General features: G+C 36.4%; 1 protein-coding gene across 4 annotated transcripts in view; it reads left to right on the top strand.

Annotated features, from left to right (window-relative positions):
- Nucleotides 1-8,386, top strand: part of KATNBL1 (katanin regulatory subunit B1 like 1) — a 50,917-nt gene extending 42,531 nt beyond the window's left edge. For 3 of the 4 annotated variants that reach the window (XM_066277229.1, XM_066277230.1, XM_066277231.1), the window contains 6 exons: nucleotides 3,437-3,555; nucleotides 4,461-4,511; nucleotides 4,598-4,687; nucleotides 5,026-5,115; nucleotides 5,924-6,003; nucleotides 7,723-8,386. In XM_066277229.1, the coding sequence (XP_066133326.1) occupies nucleotides 3,437-3,555; nucleotides 4,461-4,511; nucleotides 4,598-4,687; nucleotides 5,026-5,115; nucleotides 5,924-6,003; nucleotides 7,723-7,772 (480 nt within the window). In that variant the 3' untranslated portion in view covers nucleotides 7,773-8,386. Of the gene's footprint in view, nucleotides 1-3,436; nucleotides 3,556-4,460; nucleotides 4,512-4,597; nucleotides 4,688-5,025; nucleotides 5,116-5,923; nucleotides 6,018-7,722 lie in introns of all 4 variants that reach the window. The other variant, XM_066277232.1, reaches the window with a different exon arrangement.
- Nucleotides 8,387-21,741: the final 13,355 nt, after the last annotated feature.

Below are 21,741 nucleotides of genomic sequence, written 5' to 3'. Positions count from 1 at the left end.
ATGCTTCTCATCTCTCTCCTTTCCTATCTTTCTCCCTCTTCCTGTCTTTCTCTCTCCTTCCCCCTTTTTCCACTGCCCCCTCACTAAAAAAATAAAAATAAAATCCCTGGTCAGGGCACCTGCAAGAATCAAGCAAGGAATGCACAAATAAGTGGAACAACAAATCAGTGTTTTCTTCTTTCTCCCTCCCTCTCCCTCCCTCTCTCTCCTTCTCCCTCCCCTTTCCTCCCTCTTCCTTCCTCTTCCCTCTCCTTTCCTCCCTTTTCCCCTTTCATCTCTCTAAAAATAAAAAAAAATTTTAAATAATTGAATTACATACTTTCAATGGATGAGTTTTTATGGTGTGTCAATTGTACCTCAAAAAAAGTAATTTTTTAAATAAAAATGGTCATGTGAAAGAATGGTTTGATAAAATTTGTCACCATGGATTTATAATAATTATATGTTCGTTGTATTTTTTTTTTAAATTTTTCCATTGATTTGAGGAGTGGGGGAAGAAGCATCAACTTGTTGTTCCACTTAGTTGTGTACTCACTGGTTCCTTCTCATATGTGCCCTGACCAGGGATCAAATCCACAACTTTGGCATTCTAGGACAATACTGGATCCACTGAGACCCTGCCAAGGCTGTATATGTATATTATAGAAAAATAAACCCAAAGGAAAAAATTATCCATAATCTCAACATTTAGAAATAAGTATTACTTTTTATTTTTCATTTTAGTGAGAGGAGGCAGGTAGAAACAGACTCCTGCATACACTCCAACCGGGATCCACCCAGCAAGCCCACTAGGGGGTGATGCTCTGCCCATCTACAGCATTGCTCCATTGCAACCAGAGTCATTTTAGCGCTTGAGATGGATGCCATGGACCCATCCTCAGTGTCTGGGGCCAACTCGCTCTAATCGAGTCCTGGCTGCAGAGGGGCAGGAGAAAGAGAGAGAGAGAAGCCCGGTGTGTGGAAGTCCCAGGTTCAATTTCTGGCCAGGGCACACAGGATAAGTGCCCAACTGCTTTTCCACCCTTCCCCCTCTCCGTTATCTCTCTCTTCCCCTCCCACAGCCAAGGCTCCATTGGAGCAAAGTAAGCCCAGGCACTGAGGACGGCTCCATGGCCTCTGCCTCAGGTACTAGAATGGCTCCAGTTGCATCGGGGCAACAGCCCAGATGGGCAGACCATCACCCCCTGGTGGGCATGCCGGGTGGATTCCGGCTGACCACATGCGGGAGTCTATCTGCCTCCCCAGATCTCACTTCAGAAAAATACACACACACAAAATTTGTTTTCTCTGTCATGTAAGCAGAAAAAGTTTTTAAATTAATATGGTCATAAGTGTGTATAGGTGAGTGAGCATCATATTTAGGATAATAATTACAGTGAATAAGGTGAAAGAAAAGTAGAAAATACAATGTTATTAACTAAAACCAAAATGAAGTGATGCAAAAGAGATTATTTTTGCTAGTGAAAATATTTTCTTAATTGGATCCTGGAGCAATAGAAAGTTAGCAATACTAGGAGAAGTGATAGAAGTGTGTATACTGTGTGTGAGAAAAGAGTAAGGATGGAGAATTTGGTTTAATACTGAATTATCATGGGCCCTGGAGAACAGGATGGTAACTGAACCTTAATGTTAAAGAGAGTCACTGTCAAACTCATTCATTCACAAGTAGTTACTGAGGGTTCCCTACTGTGTAATACATTCTGCGGGATCTGAGGAAATAGACAGATGGGTAGAAAACAGACATTTGCATGTAGTAATAGAAGTGATGAGTCCAACACTAACCAGATAATCATAGAAACTACATACAGTACTTGAAGGGAAGGAACATGTAACTCTATAACCCAGAAATCTGGCCTTGATTAGAACCTAGGTTGGTTCTTAAGTTGAACTGAGGGAATAAACATTGAATGCAAATGCCTTTAAAAACAAGTTTTATTGTGCATTTGAATTAGTACCACAGTGCAAGACAGTTTTTCAAGGCCTTCTTTTTACTTTGTGCTCTGATTTTGATTACTTTTCACAAACCTTTCTTAGCCTCACATTTAATAGATTTGATTGCTCTTTTGTTGTTTCAAACCTTTTTCATGCTCTAAAAACCTAAATCTAAAAGTGATACAAATTATTTTGTCAAATTCAAGTGTGCATAACCTTTGATCTAGCTGTTCCAGTTCTAAAATTAGTCCTTTTTGTACAAAAGAATCTGTACAAGTGCCCATATTTACATATATAAGAATGTTCATTGATGCATAGCTTTAATAGGGAAAAGACATAATCAACTTAAACATAAAGACTATAGAGATGATCTCATTGTTTTTTAAAAAACTAGGTTGATCTATGTTTTAACATTGAAAAATATTCATAATATATGTGAAAAATCAAGGTTTTCAAAAATGTATATATTATGCTATTTTATTTTACAAGTACCTAATTTGTGTTGAATATGGTTTGGAAAGATAGTAGTCTGTTAACTGGGATTACTTCTGAGCAGTGATATTAGATATTTTTGTGGATAGGTTAAAGTAGTTATTTTAAATTTTATGAAGTTTTGTATTTAAACTTTTTTTTACAGCAGAAATATATTACTTTTTATATAGAAAACATGAATAAATGAATCAACTTAAATACTTATCACAGACTGAATTTTTATAGTTCTCATGTTGTAATTCAGTAGATGATGGCTAGTTTATATATTTATCTTTTCCTTTAATCCATATTATAAATTGAATCCTAGGTTTATAGATATGCTAAACATAATTTATTTTACAAATTATTGATATTTAAAAGAAAAATGGTAGCAAATAAGAAAAATGTATTGGTAAAAAATAAATAGGTCTTGCCTGACCTGTGGTGGCGCAGTGGGATAAAGCGTCAACCTGGAACACTGAGGTCGCCAGTTCGAAACCTTGGGCTTGCCTGGTCAAGGCACATATGGGAGTTGATGCTTCCTGCTCCTCCCCCTTTCTCTCTCTGTCTCTCTCTCTCTCTCACTCCTCTCTCTCTAAAAAATCAATAAATAAAATATTTTTTAAAAAATAGGTCTTATATTTATTCAGATCATTTATTTGCTATGTTCAACTGCAATATTTTTGTGGGGGGAGTCAAAGGAGTCACCTTTTTTTTTCTTCTTTCTTTTTCTTTATTAATTTTTATCAATTTGGGGGTATGACATCGGTTAATAAAATTATAAGTTTTAAGTAAACAATTCTATAATACATCATCTGTATATTATATTGTTCACCACCCAAAGTCAAATCTCCTTCTTTCAACATTTATTCCCCCTTCATCCTATTCTGTCTTCCCCTAACCTCTTCCCCTTTTGTAATCACCACCTTTGTATAATTTTAAAATATGTCTACCAGAGTAATTTGATTGAAAAAAATGTTTTCATTATCATATCTCAGTGTGCTTTTTAAGAAATTAGATTATTGCCTTTCAGGTTTCTCAGGACCATGAAACAATGGCACAAGTTTTGTTCAGCAGGAATTTGAGATTGAATGTAGCTTTAACTTTCTGGAAAAAAAGAAGTATAAGTGAACTTGTAGCTTATTTGGTGAGGTAAGTGTGATCTTTTATGCTTTTTGTTCAATAAAAGTCATTTCCAGTGACTATCTAGAAGTGCCTCTTCTTTTTGTCCTGGCTAAAAATTTAAACTTCTATGTTTAGTTCCAACAGATACAATATGGCTTAAATTACATTCATCACCAATCTAAAGGTAACCAAAATACAGAAAACTATCTGTTTTATTAAACTGAACAAAGCTATTACTTTCCCTAAGATTTTTTTTTAGGATATTATTTATTGATTTTAGAGAGAGAGGAGAGAGAAAGAGAGAGAGAGAGAGAGAGAGAGAGAGAGAGAGAAAGGCAGGGGGAGGAGCAGGAAGCATCAACTCATAGTTGCTTCTTATATGTGCCTTGACCTTGCAAGCCCAGGCTTTTGAACCAGCAACCTCAGCATTCCATCCAGGTCGACGCTTTACCACTGTGCCACCACAGGCTAGGCACCTTCTCTAAAATTCTTACCCATAAAACTAAGAGATACTATTATAGGAAAATTAAACTTTTAAGAATCTCTTTTGAATGAAAATTTTAAATATTACCTTCTCAAATATTACCTTAGTGAAGCCTTCCTTGACCACTTTATTTAAAAATATACATTTCTTTACTCCCTATCTTTTCTGTTTTATTTTTCTCCATATCACTTACACTGTCTATATAGTCTGTATATTTTACTTGTTTATATATTTATTGTCTGCCTCTACCTTCTCCTCTCCACTCCACCCCCCATACCTACTAGCCAGCCTTATCTCTTTGTTTACTGCTGTACCCCCAGCACCTGGCTAATCATAGACACTCAAATTATTTGTTGAATGAATTTCTCAGAAGCGTGTAAAGGTCATTATATGAGAACAATTGAGAAACTCACCTGTCTCAGCAGTGCTATTCTTTTTGTACCCACAGGATAGAAGACCTTGGAGTGGTGGTAGATTGCCTTCCTGTACTTACCAATAGGTAAAAAGAATATTTTTCAGAAAATAAATTAGTTTTTAAAAAGGACAAATTATGACCTATTTTTATAACTTAGTATTTTATTTTAGTTTACAGGAGGAAAAACAATACATCTCACTCGGCTGCTGTGTAGACTTGTTGCCTCTAGTAAAGTCACTACTTAAAAGCAAATTTGAAGAGTAAGTGTTACTCTGAATCGCAATTCATTTTTCTTTTTCAACATCCTTAATTTTGTGTACTTTGCATTAGGAGTAGATTGAGCTTTATGAGACATTTGTGGTTTCTCTTCTCAAGTTGCTTATAGTCTAATTAGGAAAAGAATATGAAGTGACTAAAGAACAATTACAAAAGCATCTATAAACAAGTTGTACAGTTTGTGAAAGCAGTGAAATAAATTTTTAAAAGGGGGAAAGATCAGTGTCCATATATGCATTTTTTGGAGCAGGTAGAGTGTCATTTTTTTGTAAAAGCTTTTTGGATGAAAACACTTGAATTTTATACCAAAATGTCATTTCAGATATATAATAGTTGGTTTAAACTGGCTTCAAGCAGTCATAAAAAGGTGGTGGTCTGAACTATCATCCAAAACAGAGATTATAAATGATGGGTGAGTATGCCTTTGAAGATAACTTCATGCTTCAAAAAATATTTTCCAGAAAAGTAGCTTAAACTAGGTGATAATTTTATTCCATGATAATCAGTATATAATATTTCTTCTCTTCATTTTCAGAGAAATATTAAATTGGGACAGTGTTCATATATAAAAATTACACATAGAAGTTGAATTCCAGAAACCAGTATCCCCCTGTGTCTCTTCCTCTAGCAGAAACCTACTCTTCATGTTAGAAGGAAAAAGCACACAGTGGCTTAACCCTCGTTCTAATGAATAAAGGAGACAAAAAGAGGTGGCCTCTGGTGGAATAAGTAATGAGGCACAGGAATGGAGGCATCCTGTAGGATCCTTTGGCTTCCTAGACATTAACCTCAGAATCCACTGTGGATGATTGCAGTTCTAAAAACTATATTACAGTCATCATAATTTGAGTATTGCCTTGATGTGAAAATATGTAGATATTTTACCAAATAAGCCAGATTATTATGAAGCTACATAAAATATCTCCCAAAAGTCTCCTTAAAGTTTATAGTTTTCTTTTTGGACTCTCAAAATGTTCCACTTCATACCCAAGAGCAAGTTGTCTAAATACTTTAAATGCCTCCTTTTCTTATGTGCGTTAACAACTAAGTAACCTTTTATTTCTGTGATTGGCATGTACTATTGTAAAGAGTTGCTTGACTTCAAATAGTATAATTTTCTCTGACAAATACTTGAAAATTTTAAAACTATTTTCATTTAATGTATTTAATACCAAAGTTTATATCATATTTGCATTCTCATTTTTCTTTTTTCCTTCTAGAAATATTCAGATTTTAAAACAACAATTAAGTGGACTATGGGAACAAGAAAACCATCTTACTTTGGTTCCAGGATATACTGGTAATATAGCTAAGGTAATCTATATGTAAGCTTAAAAGTGGAAGGTTAAAATCCATATTTAAGCTTAATTAAAATTTAGAAATAATATGTTAGTTTTATGCATTTATAAATGACCTCTTTCAAATCTTTAGGCAAAGTAATTCAGTGCTATTCAGTAAGGCCTAAAGTCAATTTCATATTTGCAAACGCTTTGGGGCTTCTGGATATGAATGTGACTTCAGCAGAGAGCACAAGAATTGGCCATTGCATATGCTCCAGATATAGCCACAGGAATAGTGTGCTAGAGGTTGTTTAATGATCTAGTTTCAATCAAAGAAAAATATTTGAAAGTTAAAAATCCAGGTAAGGAGGACATCCAAAGTTGGGATAAGGAAATCATGAAATGATTTAGGGGCATTATATTTTATGTGACTTTTGCTAATATGCTCTTTGGGAAAGTAAAACTGTTTAAATCACAGTATGAGTTTGATATTGATCTTTATTGATTTGCTTGTCTCTTAAAGGAAAAGGTACATTGAATTTTAATATTTAAACCAGAAAACATTTGTATATAAAATACATATAATTGCAGGAAAAAATTATTGCTAAATGTTTCCACCCTTTTACTGAGCATATTGCTAATCATAAATGGACCAGAAACATAAAAGTGTGTTTTAATTTTAAAAATTATATTCTAAATAATAGGATTTATGTTACATACTTACTTGTAAAAATCTTCTTGGATACTTTTCAAGAAAAGAAACAAAATGATATATTAAGCATACGTATTACCACTGTGTATAATTTTACTTTGTAGAATTCTTAATGATGATAATCTAATAAACAAATCAATTTCCCAGAAGTTTTTTCTGTTGTTCTTTTGATAATGGCGGGAAAATGAAGTGTAAAAGTTGAAAGACAATGGAATAATTGAAGAGCATACATGATACAGCATGTTGTTCTGGAGTGATCTTATATTCTTGGTAATAAATCTGAAAATTATTTTTTCCTTAGAAATTTGCTTTTGAGTGTAATTTTTTATAACGAGAGAAGCTTTATTGTGAACAAAAGATTAAGATAAAGACAATTTGGAGTGATTAAAAGTTCTGTGAAAGCTCCTTAAACTATGATAAGGTCTTTTATAGTATTAAACCCTCAATTATAATCTTGATGGTGGAAATCAGAAAGATAGGCTATCATCCAACTGAAGGAATTGCTGTGAATGACCTAATGATCTTGCCTAGCTATAAAGGCAAGATTGCTTGATCACTGGAACCAAACCATTTACTCAGCACTTAGCAAACATTTATTGAGCCCATGCTGTGTGGTGGGCCCGGTGCTAAACAAATGCAGATTAAAAAGTTGAGTAAGGCCTGACCTGTGGTGGCGCAGTGGATAAAGCCTCGATCTGGAACGCTGAGGTCGCCGGTTCAAAACCCTGCACTTGCCTGGTCAAGGCACATATGGGAGTTGATGCTTCCTGCTCCTCCCCCCTTCTCTCTCTCTCCCACTCTCTCTCTCTCTCTCTCTCTCTCTCTCTCTCTCCCCCCCCCTTTCTAACATGAATAAATAAAAAGAAAAAAATTAAAAAAAAAAAAGTTGAGTAAGACACATCTTTTACCCTCAAAAGTACAAAGGCCAACTAAGGTGAATCAAGTGACAAAAAGGGAAAGAAAAGGGGTTATGTTTATGGATATTTACTACACTAGCTAATGAAATGTTTTTGTTTTATTCTTTAAGGATGTAGATGCTTATTTATTACAGTTGAATTGAAATACTTCATCTACTAAAAAGCATTTGTTATTCAAAGTATCCCTGGACTATGATTTCCGGAAAAGTCTCATCGAAGAACTGGAATGTGGAAGAAATCAAACCCTTTTTTTAAAAGCCGCATGATGAAACCACTAATGAAACTCTAACAATCTACTTCACATTGAAGTGGAAAAATATCTGAAAGGAGCAGCTTCAACTTCAATGAGGTGAAAGTGCACTATGAAGATTGCTCACCTTTGCTGCATTTGGGATTTATATGATTATGTGGTAACACTGTTTAAGAACTACTGGAACTTAATGCAATCCTGAATAAGAATATACTTTATACTATGTGAACAAATAAACAGAACTTATTCCTAGGAACCACAAAGACCAATCATCATTACTTTTGTTAAGATTGTGTTTTATAAGAAAACATTCAAATGTGTGCAGCTATTTTCATATATTGAAAAGACTTTGAAAGTTTAACACATTGTAGCAAATAATCAATACTAAAAGTTTTTTGTTCACACTGAGATACTGTGTATACAAAATGCCTTAATTATTAATAAACCAATGTATATGATACCAATATATGTTTAAAAAAAATTAAAACCAGCCATGCTTCTGGCATGAAAATCATGGAATTAAATCAGGTGTTTCCATTCGTGTAGAATGTTAAAACTTATTCCACACTATCTTTAAAACTTGAGAATATTTTTAATATCTTTTTTTTTTTTTTGCCAGAATCATGTCATGTATGTGTGTGTTATCCCTATATAAAGGAAAAAAAAATGGATATGTATTGTATGAGTGCTTAGCTGCAAATGTTCATAGAGTTGGCTAATTTATATTCACTTTCTATTGTATAGATTTCTGATATTTTCAGTTCTGTGTCATTTAAGCTCCTTTCATTTGAGTAAATTCACAAAATATTCCTTTTTTTTGCTTTTTTAAAAATCTGGTTTTATAAGAATTCTAATTCTTTTTCACTACATTATGATTTAAAGAATTACACACAATGCTTTAGAAATGTTTACAGTTAGTGCTGACCTTGTATTTTAAATTCCAACACTTTATATTACTACCTCCTCCAGTGGTTGGTATGAAATGCCAGCAGACTATGTGAGGCGTTTATTATTAAAATACCATTTTTGGTGTCAATGAACCCACTTGTGGAATGTCTTCACAGCTGTATACCTTAGCCTGTCTTGAAAATGATTGGGATTTAAGTACCACAATTGATTTGTACATTGTCTCATCTTTAATGGGCCCGAGAGGCATATGAGCAAAGATTTTTTTTAGTATCAAAGTTCTATGCAGTAATCCTTCAAGCACTTGAATGTAAGTCTTTAACATTTACCCAATCAGCAACTACTGATGTGGATACTAAACAAGCATTCTCTTGCTTTAAAAATATTTTTTTTTTCATTTTTTTTTTTTCTTTTTTTTTCTGAAGCTGGAAACGGGGAGAGACAGTCAGACAGACTCCCGCATGCGCCCGACCGGGATCCACCCGGCACGCCCACCAGGTGCGACGCTCTGCCCACCAGGGGGCGATGCTCTGCCCCTCCGGGGCATTGCTCTGCTGCGACCAGAGCCACTCTAGCGCCTGGGGCAGAGGCCAAGAAGCCATCCCCAGCGTCCGGGCCATCTTTGCTCCAATGGAGCCTTGGCTGCAGAAGGGGAAGAGAGAGACAGAGAGGAAGGAGGGGGGGCGGGGATGGAGAAGCAAATGGGCGCTTCTCTTATGTGCCCTGGCCGGGAATCGAACCCGGGTCCCCCACACGCCAGGCCGATGCTCTACCGCTGAGCCAACCGGCCAGGGCCTTTAAAAATATTAAAAATGTTATCTTTTACTGAGTTCTCCTTTTGTGTAGCTATATTCATATAGCTATGTATTCTTCATAGTGAACATCAATTGTAGCAATTGGCTCTTTTCTTAAATCTTTCATTTAATTTCAGATTACCACACTTCTGTGATTTGAGAGTTGAGTTACTTAAGAAGTTGTTTTTCAGGAGGTGGGAATTTGAATCGGAAACCTGCGTCATCTCTGTGAAACCTTAAGATGATGAAATATAACCTTTCTTTGTCCCTATTCCTTCAGTTATCACTTTTATCTAACAGTTTGAACCAGTTAACTCAGAGCATGGTGCTAGTGAGGCTAAGGACAGGAGCTTGATCCTTTTATAACTTTATTAACTTTACACACATACACAGAACTATTCATGGCTACACATTGCACCTTTTCTTAGGTATCCATTTCACAAATTCAGCTTTTGGTCACAAGGAAAATGGTGTGTATAGCTTAGCATAAACTGTTCACCTCGAATAGATAACTAAAATAATTGGTATATCTAATGCTATAGACTTACTCTAATATTTAAAATAATATAATATTTAAAAATAGTATATCTAAAATATTGTGTCGCTATAATTTCCTCTGGGTAAGAACACTAAACAGTATCTTCTAAAAATTAAACTTTAATAAATCAAACTTCAATAAAAATTAACTACAAATACAAATGAAACATAGTAAGAAAATGTACTATCCTGTAAACAGCGAGTTCTTGGCCTAACTTTGGGTTTGTTGAAGGAGAGTAGATACTCCGTTTTATGTACTTGGAGTTATATGAAGCAACATCTTTAGCTCACAAAGATTATTTAGTAGCACACACTCCTAATTTCTGTTCTTGGCCTTTGTAGTTTGCCTTAGTACCTGTCTCTCTCAGTGACTGAGTTATGATTAGTATTGGGTGATTTTAAGACTTGGATAAGATAAATTATTGAACAGTTCTGTTGCTATTAAGCTCTTAGCATGCTATTTAATCAGAACAGTGTTGATCTCCAGAAAGAGCCAAAGAAAGTGTTTACAAAGTATTTTGGCTGCTGTATTGACCTAGATTAGGACAATTGCTGTCTGTCATTGCTCATTTGTTGTGCTGCTAAGCAGTATCCAGAACTGAGGGCCTACCTACCCAAGGTCTCTATGCCTTACTACCTCTTCTCCCTTCTTAGATTTTCTGTTCTGAACTTTGCAAGTCTAAGGATGGGTAGGTTATTGAGGTCAGAGGGTTATAATCAAGTAATTTGTTTCTACTAGGAATAAAATAAGTGGATTTTGTAATAAGTGATCATGATCAGAATAAGGGTTAAAAATTAGGAAACGAGCATTATTAGATGGTTTTTAAAGTTAATCTGTTGGCAGTAATTTCAAAGGTAATTGACACAGATTTTTTAAATGAGTCCTAAGATGTGAGAATTTGGATATAAATATCTATATCCACTTTGGGGAATCATTAATGTTAGCGCTGAATTAAAGGCTATTGAGAAATTAAATCCTTATCTATCCTCTAAACATACTAGGTACATGTCATATCCTAACCTTAAAAATTGTTATGTGAGCTCAAGGCTATATTTCTGGCCTTTCAAATAGTAATTTTCCCAGGCTTAGAACATGTCTATGTTTGGCAAGTTATTAATATAATTAACAGTAATGGGTCATTTGAATAATTATTAGCTATTAAATACTGATGATAGAAATCATATTTAAATGTTTAGTTACTTAAATGAGTCAAGGAACCTGAAAAAATTTAAGTTAATATTTTGTTAGTCACTTCCCTTTATCAAAGAACAAGATAGTAATGTCAGTTGTCTTTGTTGATTTCAAGGAAAAAAAATAAATAGAATCACAAGCAGCTAACTCACTGGAGTGACCCATTTGGATGCACTACTTCTCTTTCAGTACAAAGTTTTATTTTCTGGATTATTTCAGATGGAAAAAGTATTACTGGACATTTGTTGGTAGGTATTTATTTCTTTGTGACTTTTTTCCTTTTAATTTCCAGTTCTTCTAGCTGTGAAAATGGTCCTAAAACTTTGTGACACACTCTTCCACCTCAATTTTTATTCTGTAACTGGAGTATAGAATAAATTGTTCCTCCCTAAACACTGTATGCTTCTAATTTGTAGTATAGCTTGATTGAGTCAATGATAACACCAACTATAACAATAAAAATAAATACTGAATATCATATACCCAGTATACTGAGTACATTTTCCAATGCTGTACTTAAAATAATATTTCAAAAAATAATAATACTATTTCAAATATTGTAGTCATTATAATTTTCTTTGGGTCAGATTATTGGCTTAATACTATCTGCTAAAATCAATCTTCAGTAAAAATTAAGCACAAAACATAGTACAGTTGACCCTTGACAGTGCAGGGGTTGGGGGTCCTGGCTCCCCAAGCCCCTGCAGTCAAAATTCACATAAAACTAATGACAACCCCAGAACTTAACTAATAGCCTACTGTTGATTGAAAGCTTTACCAATAACAAAACAGTTGGTTAACATATTTTGTATGTAATATGTATTATATACTGGGTTCTTACAATAAAGTAAACTAGAGAAAGGAAAATGTTAAAATCTTAAGAAAATAAAATGCATTTACAGTACGTATTGAAAAAAGTCTGCATTTTAGTGAACCTGCACAGTTCAAACCCATGGTGTTCTGGGGTCAACTGTAGATACTACGGTATTTTCTTTTATAGACTGTAATTAATCGTATAACAAAGAAATGACAGTTACTGTGTACCAGCAGTTCTGTGAATGGACAGCCCCACAGCTGCCAGTGTTTTCCACAGCAGAGTTTATCATATAGAAGTTTCTGATACACAAACTATCATCTTCCGAACTATGAAGTTTTCAGGAGGGAAATGCCAGGAATCTGAATAAGGATTTAGCCTCTAAATACACTTGAACTGTGTTGATTCTTATGCTTTACAATATTCTGTCTGTTTATTCAGGTTTAAACCAGGATTTTTTTTTTTAATGTCCTGGACCCGGGCAAGTCTGTTGTGACTCTGGATTGTGTTCTCAGCTTCTGTTGTGAAGCTGAGAAGAGTTGATTCAAAGTATTTTGTAGGGTAAGAAGGAGTTGCCTTGGATGTTCTGGATTATACTGATTTGCCAGAATTACCTGCTGCTGCCTACTGCCTTTTTTTTTTTTTAAGATTTTTATGTATTGATTTTGCAGAGAGAGGAGGTTGGGGGAATGAGAAGTATCAACTCATAGTTGCTTCACTTTAGTTTTTCATTGGTTGCTTGTCGTATGTGCCTTGACTGGGCAAGCCCAGGGTTTCAAACTAGTGACCTCAGCATTCCTGGTTGATGCTTTATCTACTGCATCACCACAGGCCAGTCCAGAATTACTTGCTTCTAGAATTGCATTGCATCTATCAACCAAACTTTTAACATGGAGTCTGGACTAGAATTAGACATCACCTTCCAGAAGTCAGGAGCTGAGTTAGCATCCATTTTCTTTTCTACTTCCATTAAAAAAAAAAAAAAAAAAAAAAAAGGTGAAAGAAAACACTTCATGAGTCCTTTGTATAAAATTAGTTGAACAGGTAAATGAGGACCTACTCACCTGTGAATTTGCCCCATGATATACTAACCAGTTCCTCTCTGTACAACTGCAGCTTAGCCTCAACAACCCCAGGAGAAATGAAGGTTGATACCTTTCTTTTAGGTAGGTTCTAAAGCTTAAAAGGCTTAGAAGAGGCTTATCTTTTCCCCTTAGCCATCCAGGATCCTTTCCAGCTACTTAGAATAGAATCTAAAGTCTGTAATCTTCATAGAGCATCAGTGTGGTTAACTCTTTAACGGACCAGCACATAATTTCTGGCACACTGGCAATTGAAAGACACTGGAATAGATGATGAAATCATTAAAGGAGAAAAAGAAGCAAGAAGCATCACCTTATAGTAGTTGCTTCTATGTGCCTTGACCGGGCAAGCCCAGGATTTTGAACCAACAACTTTAGCTTTCCAGGTTAACGCTTTATCTACAGAGCCACTACAGGTCAGGCTTTTTTTTTTTTTTTTTTTTTTTTTTTTTGGTGTGAGAGAGATACAAGAAGGAAGAGAGATGAGAAGCATCAACTCATAGCTGTTCATTGATTGCTTCTCATATGTGCCTTGACCAGGGGGCTCTAGCCAAGCCAGTGACTCTGCTCAAGCCAGTGACCTTGGGCTTCAAGCCAGCGACCTTGGGGTCATATCAATGATCCCAAGCTCAAGCCAGCAACCCCTCACTCAAATTGGTGAACCTGTGCTCAAGCTGGTGACATCAGGGCTTTGGACCCAGGTCAACACTATACTGTGCCACCACCAGTCGGGCAAGTAGACATGGATTTTTTTAAAGGTTGAGGAAACATTGAACATTTACCCTTCTCAAATGCAAATTTTGCCCTAAACCTCTTAGCTCATAAATTATATATGTAATTGCCTACTGCCAACATCTATTGAGATATTTTGTAGACATCCTAAATTCAATATATCTACAATTGACCTCATTCTCCTCCATTTCCCTCCACAAAGCCAACCCAAACCCTCCCCGCCACCCCTACACACAGACAAAAAAATATGTTCTTGCTGGATCCTGAGTTTCAATTTCTACTGCACAGCCTTACTATCAGCAAATTTCAAGCCACAAACATATGAATAATCTCCGAATCAGTTAAATCCTGTTGGTAAACACCCCCGCTAAAATTTATCTTTCTACATCTTTCCATGTTTTCTGCCATCGTCTTATTCTACATTATTACAGCAACCTCCTAACTCTCACATTGGTCCTTCATTCATACAACCTAGTCTCCATACATGCTGCCCCGCAATAGTTGTAAAGCACAAAACTTACTGTGTAGCTCCTTAAAGCCTCTTAAGAGAGAGTCTAAATAGTGTGGTTTACAATCTATCCACACAACACCTACCCTTCCAGTGCTCCAGCTAGAATGAACTTGTTTCAGTTTCCAGAAAGCATTACAGTTTTTCTGCAAATGCTTCCTTTGCCTGAACACTCTTGACCCTCAAGTTCACACAAGTTACTGCTTAACCTTCAGGCCTCAGTGTAAATACAGTTCCTCTGGGAAGCCCTTTCTGAAGCCTCTTCAGCTATTAAAGGTCTCTGGCCACAACTCTCCTCTCTCAACCTTGTTCTCTTAATATTAGCTATCTGTTTTGTAATGCTTACTATCTATCTTCCCAGCTAGATTGATAGTTTCATAGATTAGAGGCTACTCATGTCACAGCCCCATTACCCAGCACAGAGCTTGACAATTAGTAGGCATTTAATTCTTATGAATAAATGCAAAGGTATGTGGAATTGAGCGTATCCCTTTAGTGTTTGTTTCTCTTGTGCTTTTATCTTAAAATTATTAAAAATCATGTGAAATAGCATAAGTTCTTTTTTAAGTTACAAAAGTAGTTCATACCTACTTATGAAAGTAGAATAATGAAGTAAATTAAATACCCATAATTGCATCCACCTAGCAGAACCATTATGTCTCTCCTAGATTTTCTCCTATGTGTATGCATTTTGTAATACAAATGGATTCACAGTCTACATATTGATATTTAGTGCATTGTTTCCTACTTTACATACATTGGAAAAGCTTGAAGATAACTGAACAGTTTTTTGCCTATTAAAACTATATGTTCTTAGCAGTACTGTTGATCTCTTTGGGGATATTGGAAGAGGCCAAAAAAATATATTCTGTGAAAATTACTTTTGAAGCATTCTTAGTATAGGATTTTGTTTTCTTTGACCATTGCTAATCATTACCTTTTTTTTTTAATGTTAGAAGGAGAGCTTATAAGGAAAAACTATAACTTCTATATTTTGAAAGAAAAAACATGTAGATTTTTAAAAATCATCTTTAGTTTTTGGGAACAAAATTTCATCTTTTATACTGTGGTGTATTTCCTCTATCAAATATAACTTTCTAAGCAGTTGTCAGCCCTTATGTATGAAGCTGATATAATAACATTAAGCAATACATCAATATTGAGTCACACTAGAGCTAAGATACGATTTTTAAGATTCAGCTCTAGCCAAATAAATCATTGCCTAATAACCTGACTCTTTCTTAGAACATTTTCTACAAAGAATCTATTTATTGAGGTGCTTCTAAATGAATAATTTTCTCTTCTACCTAAATAATTGTTTTTTAGTTTCTATATTCTTCATTAGGAAGTACTCTACTTTCTGTCCTGGAGGAAATTTAATGCTAGAAATGGAGAAATAGTAATAGAGGTAGGTAAAGCTAATAATTTATATGCACACATATTCATATATATATAAATATGAATGTTATCCTATTCCTAGGATCAGCCTACTATCCTATGCAGAAAGAGAGGAACCCTGGATGGGTTGCTCAGTGGATAAAGCTTCCACCTGGCACACCGAGGTTGTGGGTTCCACCCTTGGTCAGAACATGTAGGAGAAGCAGTCAATGAGTACACAACTAAATGAACAACTAAGTGAAACAATAAATTAATGCTTCTCTCCCTCTCCCTCTCTGTCTCTTTTTCTCTCAGGTCAATGGAAAAATTTTTAAAAATTTTAAATAAAAAAAGATTAGCCCTGGCTGGGTAGCTCAGTTGGTTAGAGTGTAGTCCTGACACCACAAGGTTGCAAGTCAATCCCTGGTCAGGGCATGTACAAGAACCAATCAATGACGGCATGAATGAGTGGAGCAACAGATCAATGTTGCTCTCTCCATCTCTCTTCTTCTCTCTCTAAAAATCAATAAATTTTGCCTTACCAGGCGGTGGCGCAGTGGATAGAGCATCGGACTGGGATGCGGAAGACCCAGGTTCGAGACCTCAAGGTCGCCCGCTTGAGCACGGGCTCATCTGGTTTGAGCAAAAGCTCACCAGCGTGGACCCAAGGTCGCTGGCTCGAGCAAGGAGTTACTTTGTCTGCTGAAGGCTCACGGTCAGGGCACATATGAGAAAGCAATCAATGAACAACTAAGGTGTTGCAACGAAAAACTGATGATTGATGCTTCTCATCTCTCCATTCCTGTCTGTCCCTTTCTTTGTCTCTGTAAAAAAAAAAAAAAAAAAAAATTCTTAAAGACCAGTAATTTTTTTTTATTTAACAGCCTTTTTTTTTTCTTTTTCTCTTTCTTTTTTTTTTAACAGAGACAGAGAGAGAGTCAGAGAGAGGGATGGACAGGGACAGACAGACAGGAATGCAGAGATGAGAAGCATCAATCATTAGTTTTTCGTTGCGCATTGCGACACCTTAGTTGTTCATTGATTGCTTTCTCAAATGTGCCTTGACCACGGGCCTTCAGCAGACCGAGTAACCCCTTGCCCAAGCCAGTGACCTTGGGTTCAAGCTGGTGAGCTTGTGCTCAAACCAGATGAGCCCATGCTCAAGCTGGCGACCTCGGGGTCTCGAACCTGGGTCCTTGGCATCCCAGTCCGACTCTCTATCCACTGCGCCACCGCCTGGTCAGGCAAGATAAATAAATTTTTTAAAAAGATTATTATATTTTTCTACAGAGTAAAGGGAGGATTATTTTTCTTACAATTGAGGTCACTGACTATTATCGAATGATCATTTTCCTGCAGTGTATTAGTGTTTTTGTAACTACTAACTACACAGAATTCCCCAGTCTTTAACTCTAAGATCACACTTTATGTTCATTTGCTTTCACAAAGTACCATATAAATATTTGTTTTAAAGAATAGTAATTAAACTTTGCACATAAATTTTTGGTGATTTAGTCTGGTGTAGTTTTTGTTTTCTTTGATTCACACTTATTCAATCAATTAACAGCAAAACAGATCAACAGAAAATTTTTAGTACCCTTCTAATTAATTATTTTAAATATTCAACTATTACATAAAAGATGACCAGTGATTGAAACAAAATAAATCTGTTAGGGTTTTAAGAATGATAGTATTGTCTGACCAGGAGGTGGCATAGTGCAGTGGTCCCCAACTTTTTGGGCCACAGACCGGTTTAATGTCAGAAAATATTTTCACAGACTGGCCTTTAGGGTGGGACGGATAAATGTATCACATGACTGAGACAAGCGTCAAAAGTGAGTCTTAGATGGATGTAACAGAGGGAATCTGGTCTTTTTTTTTTTTTTTTTGTATTTTTCTGAAGCTGGAAACGGGGAGAGACAGACAGACTCCTGCATGCGCCAACCGGGATCCACCCGGCACGCCCACCAGGGGCGATGCTCTGCCCACCAGGGGGCGATGCTCTGCCCCTCCGGGGCGTTGGGAGCCACTCTAGCGCCTGGGGCAGAGGCCAAGGAGCCATTCCCAGCGCCCGGGCCATCTTTGCTCCAATGGAGCCTTGGCTGCGGGAGGGGAAGAGAGAGACAGAGAGGAAGGAGGGGGGTGGGGGTGGAGAAGCAAAGGGCGCTTCTCCTATGTGCCCTGGCCGGGAATCAAACCCGGGTCCCCCGCACGCCAGGCCGACGCTCTACCTCTGAGCCAACCGGCCAGAGCTCTGGTCATTTTTTAAAAATAAAGCATCGTTCAGACTTAAATATAAATAAAACAGAAATGATGTAAGTTATTTATTCTTTCTCTGCAGAATGGTACCGGTCTGCGGCCCAGGGATTGGGGACCACTGGCCTAGTGGATAGAGAGTTGGACTGGCGAGCAGAGGACCCAGGTTTGAAATCCCACGGTTGCTGGCTTGAGCGTGTGGGCTTATCCAGCTTGAGTGCAGGGTCACTGGCTTGAGCATGGGGTCAATGACCTGACCCCATGGTCGCTGGCTCGAGCTCAAAGGTCTCTGGCTTGAAGCCCAAGGTCACTGGCTTGAGCAAGGGGTCACTCGCTCTGCTATAGCCCTCCCGGCCAAGAACCATGTAAGAAAGCAATCAGTGAACAACTAAGATTCCGCAACGAAGAACTGATGCTTCTCATCTCTCTCCCTTCCTGTCTGTCTGTCCCTATTTGTCCCTCTCTCTGTCTCTCTCTCTCTCTGTCCAAAAAAAAAAGAATAATAGTAATGATTCAGGGCCATTTATTGTTGCCTTAGTCTAATTAATCAATTATTTCTGATTTGGCCTGTGCCACCAGGAAGGTGGTCCTGAGAGATTTCTTTTTGGGGTGATGAAATATTTTGGAAAATTTAGTGGTAACGATTGTACAATTTTGTTATACTAAAAGGCACTGAAGTGGATACTTTATTTTACTTTTGTGAGAGAGACAGGGAAAACACAAGAAGGTAGAGAGATGAGAAGCATCAACTGGTGGTGCGGCGCCTTAGTTGTTCATTGATTGCTTTCTCATATGTGCCTTAATTGGAGGAGGGAAGAGTGGGAGAGACTCCATCTGAGTCAGTGACCTTGGGGTTCAAGCCAGTGACCATGGGATCCTATCTATGATCCCATGCTCAAGCTGGTGACCCTGTGCTCAAACTGGCGAGCCTGCGCTCAGGCTGGCAACCTTGGGGTTTTGAACCTGGGTCCTCAGTATCCCAGGTTGACGCTCTTTCCACTGTGCCACTGCCTGGTCAGGCTGAAGTACACACTTTAAAAGCCACTGCGTTGTATGCAAAAATTCAGATACTGAATTTTATGCTATGTGAATGATATAGCAAATAAACAAATAGTTGAAGACTTCAAAAAATATCATGTCTGCCTTGTCAGAATTTATATAGTTAGATTAATATATGTAATATCTTCATTTGACAAATCTTCAAAATATGAAATAGCTGAAGTTTGCTTTAAAATTTCTGGTGATAACTAGAAATTTTACTTTGGTGCATTATTTATATTAGTTATTTTCTTAATTAAATATTGACATAAATTTGGAATTAAATAATGATAGCTAAAATGATTATATTAATTAACATGTGCTTTGTGTAATCTTCAAGAGAGTAGCTAATGTTTTAAGATTAGTATTACACCATGTATCTTCTTAAGTTTTTCTTGGACAAATGATATAATTTTGTAATTAGAACTAAATGAAAATAACCTGGCTTTTTTTTGTTATCTTTATTAGGTTAGTGGGACCTAATGATTCTTTGAAAATATGGGGTGACTGATATGGGGGGACTCAGTGTAAATTTTGTGTTTAAATAAAATTAATATTTAAAAAATGTTAATTCAGCTGTTGGCTAGTGTGATATTTGAGGAACTGCATTATATCTTTGAAATCAAATACTTTAATTAGAAGGTATTTATAAAATGTACACAGCTTTCATGAAGTGCTTGTAGCAGCTGGCACACCCCCATTTGTCATATCACATGTGGTGTGAGTTTCATGTCTGCTACTTTTATCTCTTGATCCATCTTTTCTTTCAAGAAAAAAGCAACAGCTGACTATATAGAAGAAAAAGCTTCCTCCAGTACATTCTAGTAATCTCTATTAGCAGTAATCCGAGTACACTGTAACACTGACTGTTTAGAAATATACATATACATATACAATCACTATAAGGCAAATTCTTTTTTTAAGTGAGAGGAGGGGAGAGAGTGAAACAGACTCCCCTCATGCACCCTGACTGGGGTCCACCCAGCAATGCCTGTCTGGGGCCAAAGGTGGAATCAACTGAGCTATTTTTTTAGTGCCTGAGGCTGACATGCTGGGGCCAACTGAGCTATCATCTCACTGCTCTGGCTGACACTGGAACCAATGAGCCACTGGCTGTGGTAGGGGAAGAGGGAAAGAAAGGGAAGAGAAGCAGATGGTTGCTTTTCCTATATGCCCTGACCAGGAAATAAACTCGAGATGACCATACAACAGTCCAACACTCTGTCCACCAAGCCAACTGGCCAGGGCCAATAAGACAAATGTTTAAAGATACCAAGGAAATGTATTTGCTTCAACATTCAACAATTAAGTTGTTAACAAGTGTTTATATAAAGAAAGCTTCAGGCCTGACCTGTGGTGGCACAGTGGATAAAGCGTCAACTTGGAAACACTGAGGTTGCTGGTTCAAAACCCTGGGCTTGCCTGGTCAAGGCACATATGGGAGTTGATGCTTCCTGCTCCTCCCCCCTTCTCTCTCTCTCTCTCTCTCTCTCTCACCTCTCTCACTCACTCTCTCTCCCCTCTCTATAATGAATAATTAAAAAAAAAACCAAGAAAAAGAAAGCTTCAAAATTAATGTTGAATGTATGAGATCTTTTTCTTTTTCAAATTTAACAGAAATTTATTTTCTCCTGTTAGTCCAAGTATACAGCACTCTAAAAGTCATATATCAAGAAAGTTTCCCAAAACATTTATTGGAATATTAAGAATGTGGTTTTACATCCCAATGACTGCTAACAGGTATGATTGAGGCTATGTCTAAAGTTCTCTATTTAAGTATGTCATTGTTTCTCAGTAATAAGATGAGAAATGAGAGTCTCAGCAGTGAGACAACAGATTACTTGCTATATGCTTATTGATGTTAAGCACAAAGGGAGAAGCAGTCTCTGTCCTCAAAGAGTTGTTTTTTTCTTAAATTTATTTTTCATTACAGTTGACATACAATGTTAGTTTCAGATGTACAACATAGTGATTAGGCATTTAAATACCTTATGAAATAATCATCCCATAAGTCTAATATCAATCTGACACCAAATATAGATATTACCATGTTATTGATTGTATTCCCTATGCTGTACTTTACATCCCTGTGACTATTTTAATAACCAGCAATTTGTACCTTCCACCTTTTTCACCCATCTCTTCAACTCCCCTTCCACTCACAACCACCAATTTGTTCTGTGTATCTATGAGCTTATATTTTAGTTATTTTGTTTTTTAGATTCCATATATAAGTATAATTATATATTTGTCTTTCTCTGACTTATTTCACTTAGCATAATATCCTCCAGGATAATATCTATCCATGTTTTCAAAACAGTAAGATTTCATTCTTTTTTATGGCTGATTAACACTATATTGTACATATGTACTACTTTTTCTGTATCCATTTGTTTATCAATGGACACTTAGGTTGATATCTTGGCTATTATAAATAACGCTGTAATGAACATAGGGGAGCATATATCTTTTTGAATTAATGTTTGGGATTTCTTCCAGTAAATATCTAGAAGTGGAACTGCTTGGTCATATGATAGTTCTATTCTAATTTTTTTTGAGAAACCTTCATTCTGTTTTACATAGTGGCTACAAACAATTTACTCAATACTGAATGTACTGAGATTCTAAAACCATACTATGGAA

This window comes from Saccopteryx bilineata, chromosome 4, assembly GCF_036850765.1.
Source record: "Saccopteryx bilineata isolate mSacBil1 chromosome 4, mSacBil1_pri_phased_curated, whole genome shotgun sequence".
Taxonomy (NCBI): domain Eukaryota; kingdom Metazoa; phylum Chordata; class Mammalia; order Chiroptera; family Emballonuridae; genus Saccopteryx; species Saccopteryx bilineata.
Note: the sequence above shows the minus strand (reverse complement) of the source record. Positions and strands in the feature narration are given on the sequence as shown.